Source organism: Dipodomys spectabilis, unplaced genomic scaffold (assembly GCF_019054845.1).
Source record: "Dipodomys spectabilis isolate Male_0828 unplaced genomic scaffold, ASM1905484v1 ptg000098l, whole genome shotgun sequence".
Taxonomy (NCBI): domain Eukaryota; kingdom Metazoa; phylum Chordata; class Mammalia; order Rodentia; family Heteromyidae; genus Dipodomys; species Dipodomys spectabilis.
In genome coordinates this window covers 5,184,132-5,200,058 of record NW_024870775.1, presented here as the reverse complement: position 1 = coordinate 5,200,058, position 15,927 = coordinate 5,184,132, and the positions used below count along the sequence as shown (strand labels likewise).

The window sequence follows — 15,927 nt, the reverse complement described above, 5'->3', positions numbered from 1 at the left end:
GTGGTCCACGTTTATAATCCCAGCTACTCAGGAGGAGGAGATGGGAAGATCATGGTCTGAGGCTAGGGCAGAGACCCTACCTGAAAAACAAAAAGCCAAAGAGCTAGGGGCATGACTCATGTGTTACAGCATTTGCCTCACAAACACAAGGCTCTGAGTTCAGCTCCCAGTTTAAAAAAAAAAAAAGGCCCCCAGGGCAGAGCCCCTTCTCTGCCTGTGCTCCCTGGGGTGAAAATCTTCAGAGGAAAATGAAGAGGAGAAGGGTGTGCACAGCTGACAGGGCCTGTTCCCCTAGAGATGCTGGCTACCTTGAGAGAAAAGGACAAAGTCCCCAGTGACTGACTGACACAGAGTGTAGCCTTCTGGTGGGGAAGGAGGGGGTTGCCTGGCAACAGAGGAGGAAGGGAAGGGGGTAGTAAGGAGACAGCAGAGATTCCTGAATCTCTGCATCCTCAAGAAGGTCCCGTGGGGGTGCTATGGTACATGCCTGTAATCCCAGCACTCTAGAAGCCATGATAGGAAAGAACAGCCAAGCGCAGGCTGGTGGCTCACATCTGTAATCCTAGCTACTCAGGAGGCTGAGATCTGAGGATCATGGTTCAAAGCCACCCTGAGCAGGAATGTCTGTGAGACTCTTATCCCCAAGGAACCAGCAAAAAGCTGGAAGTAGAGGTACAGCTCAAGTGGTAGAGTACCAGCCTTGAACAACAAAAAAAGCTAAGGGACAGCACCCAGGTTGACTTCAAGTCCTAGTACCAACACACACACACACACACACACACACACACACACACACACACACACACACACACACACACACACACACACACACACACACACACACAATAAAACCAAGACTCATAATGGCAACTCCTTTATACAAATACTTAAAGATTAAAAAGATAATAATAAAGTAAAAAACAAGACTGCTTTTACCAGCCAAGTCTCTTCCCTTCCTGAACCTCATTATACTAGTTGGTAAAGTTAGAGGCAGGAACCCGGTGCCCACAGCCCCAGGGGCAGGATGTGGATTCCCCAGCTCCACAGTCCACTTTGCTCCCTGCCCAGGTTGGGCCTGGGAAAGGGGCAGGGCTGGCTCTCTAAGCTGAGGACCCCAGCCTTTCTGATCAAGCAGCCACCTGAGCCCCAGCCCTGCCCTCTGCTGCCATGCAACTTGAGCCGCAGCCTGGGTTCTCATGAAACAGAGCCGCCCCCAGGTGCAGTGACTACAGGGCATTCTGGGAGGCCCTGCTTCTTCCTCAAGACTAAAGCTGCAGGGCAGGGCTGGAAATCTGGACCCCAGACACAATCCACCCAGCACTCAGGGGGGATTGATGGAACTCAAGTGGGTCATGCACAGGGAGGCCTGTAGGCTGGGGCTTAGACTTCCAGTTCAGCCTTAGGGGTCTTCATCCCCCTCAGGCCTCCCCCCCACAACAGCCATGGGCCCCTGTTCTGGAATGACCACCAGGGACCTTCTATTTCCCCTTGGATCATAAGTCAGGTGCATGCATGGGCAGGAAGTAAGACCTAGTTCAAGAGCAAAGAGTGAAAGCCAGTGCTAGAGGCTTGGTTCAAGCAGTAGAATGCTAGCTCTGCAAGCAAAAGGCCTGAGTTCAATCTCTAGTGCCACCGTCAGCCTGCTGGCAGGCTCCCAGGGAAACGGGGTAGAGACAGATCTCCTGCTGGTCTCAAGAGAACAGAGAAGGGAGCCCAGGTCACCAGCTCTGCCCTGCCTCTAATGCAGATGGGCCACACTGTCTCTCCTGATTCCATAGTCCATTCAGGGCAGCCAAGGTCCTGGGGGAGCCTCTGCTCCTCTGAGCTCTCCACTAGCTGCTTTGGGGGTGAGTGCTCTTCAGGGTTCAGCTCCCTGTACTATGAGCTGTGAGCCATGGCTCATCGGGGGCTGGGCCTCCAGGATGGTTTCGTGTTCCTGTCTTCTTTGCCAGACTTCGCCAAGTTCAGGCCACAGTTGGTCACGTGGGTCTCAGCCCCAGGATTAAGGCTCATGTGTGGCCAGTTCCAGCACCACAAAGGGGAAAGGAGGGACTGCATGAATAAGCTAAAGGAAATTCGAGAAAGGAGGGGGGGGGGGTGAGGAAGGGACAGAGAAAGAACCTATGGGTGAAAGGTTGAGAGGGTGAATGAGTAGGTGAAAGCAGGAGGGAAGGGAGGGCTGGGTGAATGGGTGAAGGGTGAGAAAAGAGATGAATGGGTGGGTGAAGGGGGAAGGAGGGATGAATGAATGCTTCGAGGAGGGAAGAAGTGAATGGATGGGTGATGAAGGAATGAATCTTGTCGGTGTTGCTTGTGGGACAGCCAACACTGCTGGACTTGCTGCTCCATTCTCCTGTCCTCTGGAACCTTATCCACCCCACCCCTTCTCCATCCAAGTTGGACTTCAGGACCCAGAAGCTTTCCCTGAGCACCCACCACTCAGTAGCCCCCTATATCTCCATCACCTCTCCTTGATCCTCAGATCTCAGCTAAGATATAAGCCACCAGCGCCTGACCTTTTCTGCTCTTGTTGTATGTAATCTTTTTTTTTTTTTTTTTGGTCAGTCATGGAGCCTGAACTCGGTCTGAGCACTGTCCCTTAGCTCTTCAGCTCAAGGCTAATACTCTACCATTTGAGCTACAACACCACTTCTGGCTTTTTCTGCTTCTGTGGTGCCAAGGAATCAAACTCAGGGCCTCATGCATGCAAGGCAAGCATTCTACCACTGAGCCACCTTCCCAGCCCTGTATGTAATCTTGGGGCTTGGACTCAGGGCCTGGACACTGTATCTGAGCTTCTTTTGCTCAAGGCTGGCACTCTACCACTTGAGCCACAGCACCACTTCTATTTCTGTTTATGTGGTACTGAGGAATCAAACCTAGGGCTTCCTGCATGTTAGGCAAGCACTCTACCACTAAGGCAAATCCCCAACTCTGTATGTGATCTTAACATTCCTGTGGCTATACTAGGTAAGACTCTAGGATTTTTTTCTATGTGCATGTATGAGTTATATATGTGCAAGTATTCTGTGTGCTAGCTGTGTGTGTACACTAGTCATTGAGATATGGTGAGAACTGAATTACACTGATAAGTTTAAAGAGAAAAAATGGTTTTTGGTGATGCTGAATTTGAACTCAAGACCTTATGTTACTAGGCATGTGCTCTACCACTTGGACCACACCCTCAGCCTTTTTGCAGATAGGGTCTCATTAGCTTTGCCTAGAGTGGCCTAGGGCCACGATCCCTGTCTCTGCCTCCTGAGATTCTGGGAGACACTGTTTCACACCATGCCTGCACCCCCCCCTCCCACCAATCCCTCAGCTTCAATCTCAGCTTTGCACCATCTGAACCAGGATCAGACCAGGCCTAGCCTCAAACACATGATCCTCCTCCCTCAGCCTCCAAGAGCTGAGATTACAGAAGTGTGCCATCACATCTATGTTTTTGCTGATCCTGGGGCTTGGGCACTGTCCCTGAGCACTTCTTTGCTTAAGGCTAGTGCTCTACCACTTGGAGCTACACCACCACTTCCAGTTTTCTGGTAGTTAATTGGAGATTAAAAGTCTCACAGACTTTCCTGCCCAGGCTGCCTTTGAACTTCCATTCTGATCTCAGCCTCCTCAATAGCTAGGATTATAGGCGTGAGTTACAGTGCCCAGATCATCTGGCTATTTGTTCCCATGAAGCTGTATTGTTTTATGATGACAGATTCATATGTGCTATGCAATTGGGACAGGGCTGGAAGATGGGTTTTTCCTGTCACCCAGATCAGCAAACATGCCACACCCAGTGCTAGAGATTTCTGTGGTGGGGGAAGGCCAGAGCACAGTGGGAGGTGAGGCCACAGGAGATGCTAGGCCATGTCGTGAAAAGGGCTAGAGAAAGGGGGCCTTGAGCATCTCTGCATATGCACCTGAGCTATCATTTCTGCACAGTGTACATGCAGCGGGCGCTTACCTAGACATGAGCATATGTATGTGCTGTGTAATGGAGTCCTGTGCTGCGTGCTTTAACTATTTACACATGCATTTTTTTGTGGGTGGGCGTCTACCTGTTGGAACCAATTTGAAGCTCTTTTTGTGTGCGTGTGCACACACACGTGTACACACGTGCATGCACGTGCACGCATTCTGCCATTTGCCTGTGTGGGACGTGCACGCACATGCATGTCCATGTGCGTCCTCTAAGCTCCCGAATGAGGAGGCCAGGGCCACCTGTGACTCCTGTGGGCAGGAACAGATTTCCTACTCAGAGGCCCACACCCCTCTATCCATTGGTCTCTGGGGGTACAGGCAGGTTCCCAGGAGGAACAGGGGTTCTGTTGGGAGGCAGTTGGTAGTGTGCCTAGGCAGGGCTGGAAGCTCAGCCTCAGGGGCCTCTTCTTGAGGTTCTTGGCCCAAGAAAGATGCTTTAAGCCGATCGGCCTGTCCCAGAGGTAGCCTGCCAACCACAGACCTGGGAGTAGCGTAGGCCAAGCTTCAAGCCACCTTGGGAGCTGTTTTTGCTGCTGGCAGCTGACTCTGCACTGGGATAGGTCAGAGCACAGACTACAGGAGGTCCCTGCAGGTCTCAGGAGTCCCACATGCCCACACTCCATGCTTGTAGGAGTCTTGTTCCACAGGCATCACCCTCTCACCCAAGTGCAGAACCCGGCATCCTGGATGGCCAGGTGAGCGATGAGCTCAGTGCCTTTGCCTAAGACCCCTGACCTCCAGGCTCTGTGCTCACAGCTGTGCATTGCCCTCCTGGCTTTGTGCAGCTCCTGCTTAGGGGCTGCACCCTGAGCAGTCTCTCTGGCTACCCTGGGTGGGCTATATGCTATAACAAGGCAGAGCCCCGTTCTTTCTGCTCTGTGACCAGTTTTCACTATTCACAGCTAACTCCAAGCAGAATGCCCTCTGCGGTGCCCCTGGGCTCTACTGCCCCCAGTGAGCTGCGAAGAACACTGCTGGCTGCCTGGCCCTCCACCTCCCTTCTCCCCAGCACAGCTCCCACTCTGACCCTCTGGTGTGGGCTGTTGACATTTTGAACAACCCTGTCTCTGACCTCTTTGCCACCACAGTGGGCATTGCCAAAGCCCAAACCTAGGTGCTGGCTCCCTTCCTCAGACAGCACAAAAAAGCCACAGGCAGGCAAGCAGGCAAGTTAGGGCAGGTTCTTTATATAAAGGCAGCTGACATGGTGACAATGACAGGTCTGGGGGGAGGCTGGGGACATGGCAAATACCTGGGGGGAGTGCAGATATTTGGACACAGACACTACAACCAACATCACTGGGCACAAGGGCTGGGAGGAGGCTGGCAAGAGCTGGGGGGCAGCCCTGCCCTCGTCCCCTGGTCCCCAGAGGAGCTGGGCCTGCAGCTGAGGCTGGAGCCTGCAGGTCAGGCAGTGCCTCACTTTCCCCAGGTGAACACTGGGCTAATAAACTGTACATGAGCATAAACAAGCCGAGACAGTACTCCACATAGAGCCTGGCACATGGAGGAACTTAATAAATACTTCTTGTCCAGAAAGGCCTGGCTGCCTTAGGGCATGGCCACTCTGGAGGACTCCTTGGAGCCCGAGGCCCCAGGAGTGCCCAGCGCCCCAGAATGCACTGTGCCAGGGCTGCTGGCAGGGGTGGGGGGTTGTGACCCTTGGGAGGTCCCCAAGGAGGCTGGGTACACAGCGGAGGAATTAGGGTTTGGACCAAAATGGTTCTGCACATAACACAGGCCAGAGGCAGGCTGGTAGGGAGGCAAGCTGGGCGTGTGCCCAGGAGCGCAGGCTGGCCAGGGAGCCAGTTTCTGACCGCTGGCCTGCTGCATCTGGGTGACGGGGTAGCTCGGGGACAGGTGCGGGTGGCAGCTCTGGGTGGGGTAGGAGCCGGGCACAGGGTTCAGCCTGGAATGAACAAGAGAGAGCGTCAGTCCTCCAGCAGGCAGGCTCACCTTCCCCAGGAGCTGGGCACAGGCAGGCTGGGTCAGCTCCAGATAGCCATATACACCAGGCAATTCCTGTGGCACAGCTCCTGAACTCACATCTGACTGCTCATGGCATGGAGGGGTGGGAGTTGTCCACAACCTGCAGCCTACACTGTGGCTTGCTCAGCCATCCCACCCCAAGAACTCGGCTTATCCATGGCTCTACCACAGCAAAGCCAGGCTTGGGCCACACTGCCTGCAGCCCTGGAGCCAAAGTTTGCTGGCTGGGAGGAGCTGATGCAACATGGGGGAACCATCTGTGCTGAAGATTTGAGCACAGGTGACTGTGGTAGCACACATCTATAATCTCACGGCTCAGGAGTCAGGAGGATTAAGAGTCTGGGTGTCACAGCAAGACACCAGCTCAGACAACAAGGACACTGCCACACCATGACAGAGGCACACTGAGGGCCAAGTTCCCAGTGCTATGTAAACTGCAGTACCATGGATGCCTTGGTATAGCATCAGCATACTTAGATTTCAACCTTTGCCAAGAGCTGAGTGTTGGTGACTCATGCTGTAATTCTAGCTACTCAGGAGGCTGAGATCAGAAGATCATGGTAGCCCTGGCCACAAATCTAATTAACTGGCAAACAGCTGGAAGTGAAGCTGTGGCTCAAGTGGTAGAATGCTAGGCTTGAGTATAAAAGCTCAGGGACAGTGCCCAGGCCCTGAGTTCAAGGCCAAGGCTGGCACACACTCATGCATACACAAAACCTGATCTTCCTAATCAGTTGCTTGGCCCTTGTCCAGATACCACTTCCCTTGGCAATAAAAAGTTTCACAGGCCAGGTGCGGTGGCATATGCCCCTAACCCCAGCTACTTGAAAGTCAGAGAGGAACAGAAACACAAGTTCAAGGTCAGTTTGGGCAGAGTTAGCAAGAGCCTGTCTCAAAAACACCTCCAAACCAAATCAAACAAAATTAGTTTCTCAATAAGAGCGACTGGGAAGACAAAACTGTCCAGATGTCCAAAATAAACATGTGTGTTGCAACATTCCCTCATAGGCCACTTGACACACAATGTTCTGTGGTGTCCTCCCCGCCCCACCCAGCCTGGTGAAGGGGGGGGGGGGCGCTCAGGGTGCAAACCTAGTAGACCTGGTATCACGTGGTACAGAGATGGAGTGATTTGGCAGAAGTTTGTTTGGAGTCCCTGAGAGCAGAACCATCCACAGGGGATGGTGAACAGGGACTGGCAACTGTCCTTTATTGGGGCAGTGTACCCCGGAACCCAGATCCTCTAGTCTAGAGCCACAGCTAAAACCACACAGAACCTTGTGGTCTCTCCCATTCAGACCTGGGGTCTTGCTCAAAGCGCAATGGGTAGACGAATTGCCATAATTTCCATTATCCCCCCATGTCCCCCAGTCTTTAAAAATGCTCAAAAAAGGCCAATACCAGTGGCTCACACCTGTAATCCCAGCTATTCAGGAAGCTGAGACCTAAGGATTGCAATTCAAATCCAACATGGGCAGGAAAGTCCATGAGACTCTTATCTCTACTTATCACCAGAAAACTGGAAGTGGTGCTGTGCCCAAGTGGTAAAGTGCCAGCCTTGAAAAAGGTTAAGGAAAACACCTAGGCCTGGTTCAAACTTCAGGATGATCACAACACATGCACACATGTGCACAAACATGCACAGAGTTCCAAAGGTCCCAGGTCATGAAAGGCTGGGTGAACTCTTGGCACAGCTTCTGTTTCTACTGTGACTATGTGAGGACAGAATGGCACTGACCGCCCTGCTCAGTGCCAAGGCCCTTTGTCCAGAGGCCTGGTGAAGGACAGGCAGGTGAGGGGAAGGATAGGCAGGTCCTGCTGCTGGGAAGGCCATGCAGGCTCCACCTGGGGCATGTAGGGGCAATGGTGGTGTGAGCCTAAGGCAGGGACAGGGGATTGGAGAGACCACTGGTCTAGCTAGAAGCCTTGTTATCTGGAAATGGCACTCATGGGTCCCCAAAAAGGAGCAAGGCCACATGAGCTCCAAAGACTGGCCTACAACTTTCTACCCGAGTAAATAAGCCCAGTGAGAAAATGGTAAACCTTATCTCAAGACCCCAGGTCAAGCCAGGCACCGGTGGCTCATGCCTGTAATCCTAGCCACTCAGGAGCCTGAGATCTGAGGATCCTGGTTCAAAGCCAGCTGGGGAGGAAAGTCTATGAGACTCTTTTTTTTTTTTTGTCGGTTGTGGGGCTTGAACTCTGGGCTTAGGCACTATCCCTGCGCTCTTTGGCTCAAGGCAAGCGCTCTACCGCTTGAGCCACAGCACCACTTCCGGTTTTCTAGTGGTTAATTGGAGACAAGAGTCTCCCAGACTTTTCTGCCCCAGCTGACTTTAAACCGTGATCCTCAGATTTCAGCCTCCTCAGTAGCTAGGATTATAGGCGTGAGCCATGGTGCTCAACTCTATGAGACTCATCTCCAATTAACCATCAGAAAACCGAAGTGGTACTGTGGCTCAAGTGTAGAGCGCTTGTCTTGAGCTGAAGAGCTGAGAGATAGTACCCAGGCCCAGAGTTCAAGCCCCATGACCGACCGAAAAAAAAAAAAAAAAAAAGACCCAGGTCAGGCCCTGGGCTGCACCCATCTCTCTGGAACACTCACCAGCCTCAGGCCTGACCTTCAGGCCAGCTGTGGCCCACCCCGAGGCAGGCCAGGGATACTCAGGATTACCACAACCTCTGGAAGGCCTTGCCTTGTCTCCAGCTCCCACCGGGTTTCTTCCTTAGTGGCAGCAGCACACAATTTCCTTCTTTTTATTATTTTTGACAGTACTGGGGTTTGAACTCAAGACTTTGTGCTTACTAGAAAGGTGCTCCACCACTTGAGCCACATCCCAGCCCTTTCTGCCTTCAGTTATTTTCCAGGAAGGGTCTCATGCTTTTGCCCAAGGTTGACCTCAGACAGTGATCCTCCTACTTATGGCTTCTACATGCCTGAGACGATAGACATGCATGCCTATGCTTGGCTTATTGAGATAGGGCTCTTGCTTTTTGCCCATGATCCTCTCAATCTCTGAATAACTGGGGTTCCAGGCATGAGCCACTTGGCCTGGCCTCATACTGCTTTCTTTTGTTGCATTGCTAAGGATGGGATCCAAGGCCTTGGACGCTAGGCCCGTGCTCTACCCAAACCACTAAGACCCCACTCCTCAGCCCCTACTCCAGTAAGTGCTCAAGCCTGCTCTGCCCCATCACTTATGCCCTGTGGTGGAGCAGGGCCACCCTCCCCCGGCCAGTCACTCACTTCCGGCTCTGGGCCGCTCTTCTTTCCGCTGAGGACCCCGAGATGTACTTGAACACAGATATCCTCCTCATGAGGCTGAAGGGGAACTTCTGGTCCAGTTTCAGTGCCATTCGCTCTGGGACATCCAAGGAGTAGCAGTAGGTGAGGCCGTCTGAGGTGGGTAGGTTAAGTAAAAGTGGAGGCAGCTGGATAAGGGGGAGAACACAGCTCCTACCCCGTGCCTCCAACGCTGTACACCCCTCCTGCCCAAGCCATCATGCATCCCCCAAGGGGCCTATCCCATGGATTTTATGTGCTGCTTTCCCCCAGCAACCCTGTCCCCTACTGTGATGTGGCCCACCTCTGCCTTCGAAGCCACGTGGATTCAGTCTACAACAGCTGTGAGGCATCTATTACAGGCCAGGACTGAAAGGCTGAGTCCCGCTGCAAATCCCTTATGTAGAAGGGACAGAAGTGCTCCAGATTTGGGAATTTTTGGAGTCTAGAATAATTGCATATGTATATGAGACATGGGAGTAAAAGCCTAGTTCAAACACAAGATTAACTTTGGTTTCGCCTCCCCCTCACATGCAGGCTGAAGATTGACCTGCTATGTGAGAAATATTAAAGGAATGTCTTCAGGCTGATGGAAAGTCATATCAGGTAGAAACCTAAATCTAAACAAAAGATGGAACAAGGGGCTGGGAAGGTGGCTCAGTGGTAGAGTGCTTGCCTTGCAAGTATGAGGCCCTGGGTTCAATTCCTCAGCACCACATAAGTAAAAAGAAAAAAGCCGGAAATGGCTCTGTGGCTCAAGTGGTAGAGCGCTAGCCTTGAGCTGAAGAGCTGAGGGACAGCGCCCAGGCCCAGAGTTCAGGCCCCATGACTGGACCCAAAAACAAACAACAACAACAACAAAAAATTATACTACATGGCAAAGGCTAAACAGGACATTTAAAAGGCAGAGAAATAATTGTTTTTTCCATTCCTAGGGCTTGAACTCAGGGCCTGGGCACTGTTTCTGAGCTTCTTTGGCTCAAGGTTAGCACTCTACCACTTGAGCCACAGCAACACTTCTGGCTTATTCTATATATGTGGTAAATAAGAATCAAACCCTGGGCTTAATGTAGGCTAGGCCAGCACTCTACTACTAAGTCACATTCCCAGCCCTAGAGAAATTATTTATTTATTTATTTTTGTTGGTCATGAGGGTTGAAATCTGGGCCTGGGAGCTCTTCAGCTCAAGGCTAGCACTCTACTACTTCAGCCACAGCACCACTTCTGTTTTTTTCTGTTTATGTATTGCTGAGGTATGGAATACAGGGCCTAAAGCATGAGAGGCAAACTCTAGCACTGAGCCACCTTCTCAGCCCCAGAGAAATAATTTTTTTTGTTTGTTTGTTTGGTTGGTCGTGGGGCCTGAGCTCTGGGCCTGGGCACTATCCCTCAGCTCTTCAGCTCAAGGCTAGTGTTCTACCACTTGAGCCACAGCACCACTTCTGGCTTTTTCTGCTTATGTGGTGTTGAGAAATCAAACCCAGGGCCTCATACAAGCAAGGCAAGCACTCCACTACTAGGCCACCTTCCCAGCCCCCAGAGAAATAATTTAGAAGAACTGCAATCATGCAGTGTTCTCAGCCCACTAGAAAATAGCTATCAATAATAAAAAGAAATCTGGCCATGACTGAGTAGCTCACACCTGTAATCCCAGCTACTAGGGAGGCAGAGATTGGGAAGATCAGAGTTCAAGGCAGAAAGGCAGCAAGATCCCATTTCAACAAATAGGCCAGGTGTGGCAGTAAATACACATGATTACAGCTAAGCAAGGGGCAGAAAGAATCTCCTAGTTTGAGAATAAACCTGGACAAAAAGTATAATACCCTACCTGAGAGATATAGTAAGCAAAAAGGCCTAGGGCCATGGCTCAGGTGATAGAGCACTTGTCTAGTTCCTAGCCATACAAACAAGAATCACATCAGCCTATTTTGGTAATTGGCCTTGCCAAGCTGGCACAGGAAGATGATGCTGGTATTTTCCAGATGAGGAGATTCTGGTTCCCAGAGGGGAGGCGAACTGCCTAATGTTGTGGCTTCCAAAGCTGGAGCTAAAGCCTAGGATGTCTCTATGGGAGCCTACCCTGTACTTGACCTGTGACCCCTCCCCTTGAACCCCCCCCCCTTCCCCTTGCTGCAGCTCCCACTCCCTTGTAAAAAGGATACACGCCATCCCAATGCACAGGCCACAGACGTTACTGAGGAAGGAGGTCTGGGGAATGAGCCACGAGGCGCCCAACAGGAGCCACGGCACAAGTCCTGAGGGTATAACCACACCGAACACCAGGGCCCGCCTCATCCGAGAGCGGACAGAGGTGACTCCCAGCATGGCAAATGCCACAGGGGTGAACCCTCGGGCATCCTCCACCTCCCCGAGCTTCGACAGTGATGAGACTGCCTCAAAGGACAGGAAGATGATGGCGGAGAAGACAGCAAAGATCAGCGTAAAGAAGCAATGGCGGACGGTGCCCACGGTCCTCTCAAAATTGCCAGCAAAGCGCCAGATGATGATGGCGCCACACAGCAGGGAGATGGGGTTCTCATAGACAAAGATGTAGGTCACCAGCCTGTAAACTAGAGAGAGAGCTGGCTCAGCAGCTGAGGGCGGCTTGCTGACAGGGAAAGCCAGGTTCTAAGTCATCTGAGAGAGGAAGACAGGCCCAAGACAGACAACAGCCAGTGAAAAGCAGGAGGTGGAGGAACAAATGTCGAATTCCTTCTCTTGCTAAGGGTGGATCCAGTCCTAGCAATAATCAGTGTCCAGGTGTGAATAAAATGCTTTTGCACATGGAGAGCTCTCTGGATTTATAAAGTGTTTATAATTCTATTTTTTGTAGACTTTGATACCGATGTGACTCACTGGGCAGTAGGAGTATTAATTAACTGTACCAGCTTCAAGGTGGACTGAGTGGGTATCCCTGAACAATCTGTGCATCTCCTCAGCTGTAATCCCAAGCCCTCCTTCCAGAGGCTGTTCTGAGGAAAAGGGACCATGAATTCCCTTGCAGCTCTGATGATAAAGCTCTCATTATAATGAAGAGAAATCAGAAGTCTTCTTTGAATGTGCTTGTCCAATCTCCCAGAATAGTTAGTCAAGCTTTATGTGCAAGTAAGAAAACAAAGAATTGTACTTAATGTAGTTATTGCTGGCATACTTTGGGTGTATGTGCTTGAACTCATGACCAGTTATTCTCCCTGAGCTTTTTTTTTTTTTTCCTCAAAGCTGCCATTCTTACTACTTAAGCCATACCTCCACGTCCAGCTTTTGGGTGGTTAATTGGAGATAAGAATCTCAAGAAATTTTCTGTTCAGATCTCAGCCTCCTGAGATATAAACATCACTACAGGGAAGGAGAGGTGAAGGAAGTGACAGGAATACTGGATTCTGGAGTCTAAGGACTGGGGAATGGGATCGTGACCCTATCCAACCAGACTAACAGCTCATCAAGTTCAAGGTCCATATCCAAGACCTCCTGGTTTCCATTTCCTTGTTGTAAAACGAGAGCTTTAGATCCGAGGCCTTTGAAGAGTCCCTTACATAACCAGTGCTCAACTGTTTAGGAACCCTTCAAATAGGGAAGCTTCAAGTTAAAAGACAAAATGAGCATTCAGTGTAGGCTGGCTTCTGCTCCGCAAGGCGGCGCTATGTGCATACAATGTTGGGGGCAGAGAGAAGGGACTCGTGCATCTGAGCAGGGAAGCAGGCTTTGGGAACCATATACCTCAGCAGGGCTGGCTCCAGAAGGCTTTATTATCTCAAGAATACTTCATTTATTTGTTGAGTCCTTCCAGTATTGAAATTCCAAACATAAATGTGACAAGACTCTAGAGATAAGTCTATAAGATTTAGGGGATTATAGACTGAAAGGCTCTAGGTTCAAAACACTATATGATAAACAAATCCGATTTCTTTTCTTTTTTCTTTTTTGGTTCTGATTTGGGGTTTCAACTCAGAGCCTAGACACTCATTGTCCCTTAGCTTTTACCTTCAAGTCTGGTGCTCTACCACTCGAGTTCCATTTCTGGATTTTTTTGGTGGTTAATTGGTGATAAGAATCTCAGGTGGGGGAGGTGGAGGTATGGCTCAGTTGGTAGAAATTGCCAATGATTGAAACTGTCAGGTACCTGGTCTGACATACCAAAAAAAAAAAGTCTCCACTACTTATCTGATGGCTTTGAACCTCCATCCTCAGATCTTTTCCTCCTGAGTAGCTACACCACTTGGCTCATCTTTATTTTACTTTTTGCCAGTTCTGGGGCTTTAACTCAGGGCCTGGGCACTGTCTCTGAGCTTCTTTTGCTCAAAGCTAGTATTCTACCAGTTAAACCACAGCGAGACTTCCAGCTTTTTCTGTTTATATGGTACTGAGGAAAAGAACCCAAAACTTCACGCATGCCAAGCACTCTACCACTAAGCCACATCTATTTTTTAATAGCTCTGTTCCTCTACATATAACCCCAATCTCATCTAAATAATGGGTAATTCTTTTTCTTTTAAAAAACAATGGACAATTTAATATGGCCTATGTCACAGGATCGGTGGGGAGGATTAAATGAAATTAATGCTTGGGAGCCAGCTTGGCAAGAACAAAAACAAACAAACAACAGATGGAGCAAAACAGATTTCCCTTGTTCATCCCCAGGAAAGAACGAGGAAGAAGCAGACCCGCAGTACCTCTTAAGAATAGATGTTTATATGCTTAATTAGTCTGCAAAATTTCTCTCCCACTGAGAAAACAAACACTCCCTTCAAAGGCAGAAGCCGTCTCCCTCCCCTCCTTTCCAGGAGCTGGGAACTGGGCTAAAATACAAATGCAGGAGGCATCCCCAGCCTCACGAGGAAGATGCTTCGTCCGGAGGAACCGGACACGATTCCCCCGGGGCCGTTGGCACACGTGTATGTATGAGAAATGGGGACCAGGAAGGAAACAAATTCGGGTGGCGACGATGGAGACGAGGACTGGGGAGACGCGGGCCACGGGGGCGGGGAGCATGGAGGCCGGGCCTTGCCGGGTGTCCACGGGCCCGGGGGAGGCTGGAGGCCGGAGCCTGCGCCGCGCGGGGCCGCGGGGAGAGGCCCGGGCGCCATGGCGGCCCCGCCCCGCTCACCTTGCCAGTTGCGCAGGGCCTCGGACCGCAGCGAGAGCCCCGAGGGCGCCAGCGGCGGCGGCAGCAGGAACAGGCGGGGCCCGGACACCAGCAGCGAGAGCAGCGCGGTGAAGAAGGTGGCGGATGGCACCTCGGGACACAAGCACCAGCCCCGATACCCGGGCCCCGCGGCCGCCATGGCCGCCTGCGTTCCCGCGCTGCGCCTCGGCAACCACGATCGTTCCTTCCGCCTCTCTGCGGCGGTCTCCCCTGGCAACAGCAGAGGTACCGACCGGAAGCCCCGCCTCCTGAGACCACGCCCTTCATCCGAGCCGCCCAATCCGTGGCGCGGTCCCGGCGCGCGGGAAACTGGGAGGTGTGGTCCTCGCGCTGGGGCTGGAGCATCCCTGGCGCCGTCCCGAGCAAGGATCATATTCTGCTGTCCTTGATAAAGCCAGTAACTGGAAAGAATGAAGAGAGGAGAACTCTACTGAATGGCCAGGAATAGAGAAGCAGGAGTTTTGTTCACACACCAGCTTCTCCACTCCAAGGAGCTGAGGAGTTACAGACTGGCTAGGAATAATGAGAGGTAAAAAAGGGAAGGTGTTAGTGAAATGAGTCTCTTCCCATAGCTTAGTCCAGTCCTTCCCCTCTCCACAGCTAGGCATGCCCCTTCCCTAGGCAACACCAGGCCTATGTAGTAAAGGCAGTAAATAATCAACTTCTTGCCCCCTTTACCTTGGGATGGCACTTCTCCGGGGCAGCAACCACCATATAAGGCAACAAGAGCCACTTAGAGTGACCTTTAGGTCTGGACAATTGCAGGACCCTGATCTACTATTTGGATAGCCGCATGATGAAGCCCCTGGCCCACACGTCCACACCAGGGTCTCTGCCTCCTAGCCCCTTCTAACCCCTTCTAAACCTCCTAAGTTTAGGTCACCCCAGACAATAGCTGGTGCTTCTTCTCACTCCTCCCTTGTGAGAAGGAGTCTTGCCTGCCCCCTTTCCCAGCAATAAACCTTTCTTTATTCGCGTGGTTCTCTGGCAAAGTCTAATTATCTTATTTAAGCTATCAGAAGGAATAGTGGGAGCTTGTGGCTCACACTGTAATCCTAGCTACTCAGGAGGCTGAGATCTGAGAATCGCAGTTCAAAGCCAGCCTGGGCAGGAAAGTCTGTGAGACTCTCATCTCCAATTAACCACCAGAAAACTAGATGTGGCTCTTGTGGCTCAAGTGGTAGAGCGCTCGCCTTGAGCTGAAGAGCTGAGGGACATTGCCCAGGTCCAGAATTTAAGCCCCACGACTGACAAAAAGGAAAGAGAGAGAGAGAAAGAGAGAGAGAGAGAGAGAGAGAGAGGGAAGGGATAGTTATGTCTTTTCTAAGTGGATGTTAGCCTGGCATAGAAATGTGGCCTTGTAATCCTAGCTATATAAGAAGAAGAAGTAATAAGATCCAAGTCCAAGGCTGGCCACTGAGAGACCTCCATCTGAAAAACAAAGCAAAATAGAGCTGGGACACAGTTCCTGTGGTAGAACACCTATCTAACAAGAATGAGGCTCTAAGTTCAAAACTCAGTAGTAACCCCTACCCCC

General features: G+C 51.2%; 1 protein-coding gene across 1 annotated transcript; it reads right to left on the bottom strand.

The window, feature by feature from the left end:
- Positions 1–5,142: 5,142 nt before the first annotated feature.
- On the bottom strand, positions 5,143–14,595 carry Rhbdd2 (rhomboid domain containing 2). The gene is made up of 4 exons (XM_042686685.1): positions 14,352–14,595; positions 11,410–11,817; positions 9,212–9,362; positions 5,143–5,884 (listed from the first exon to the last, which is right to left on the bottom strand). Exons 1-4 carry the CDS (start codon positions 14,527–14,529, stop codon positions 5,527–5,529), a joined length of 1,095 nt encoding a protein of 364 aa, XP_042542619.1. The 5' UTR covers positions 14,530–14,595; the 3' UTR covers positions 5,143–5,526.
- Positions 14,596–15,927: the final 1,332 nt, after the last annotated feature.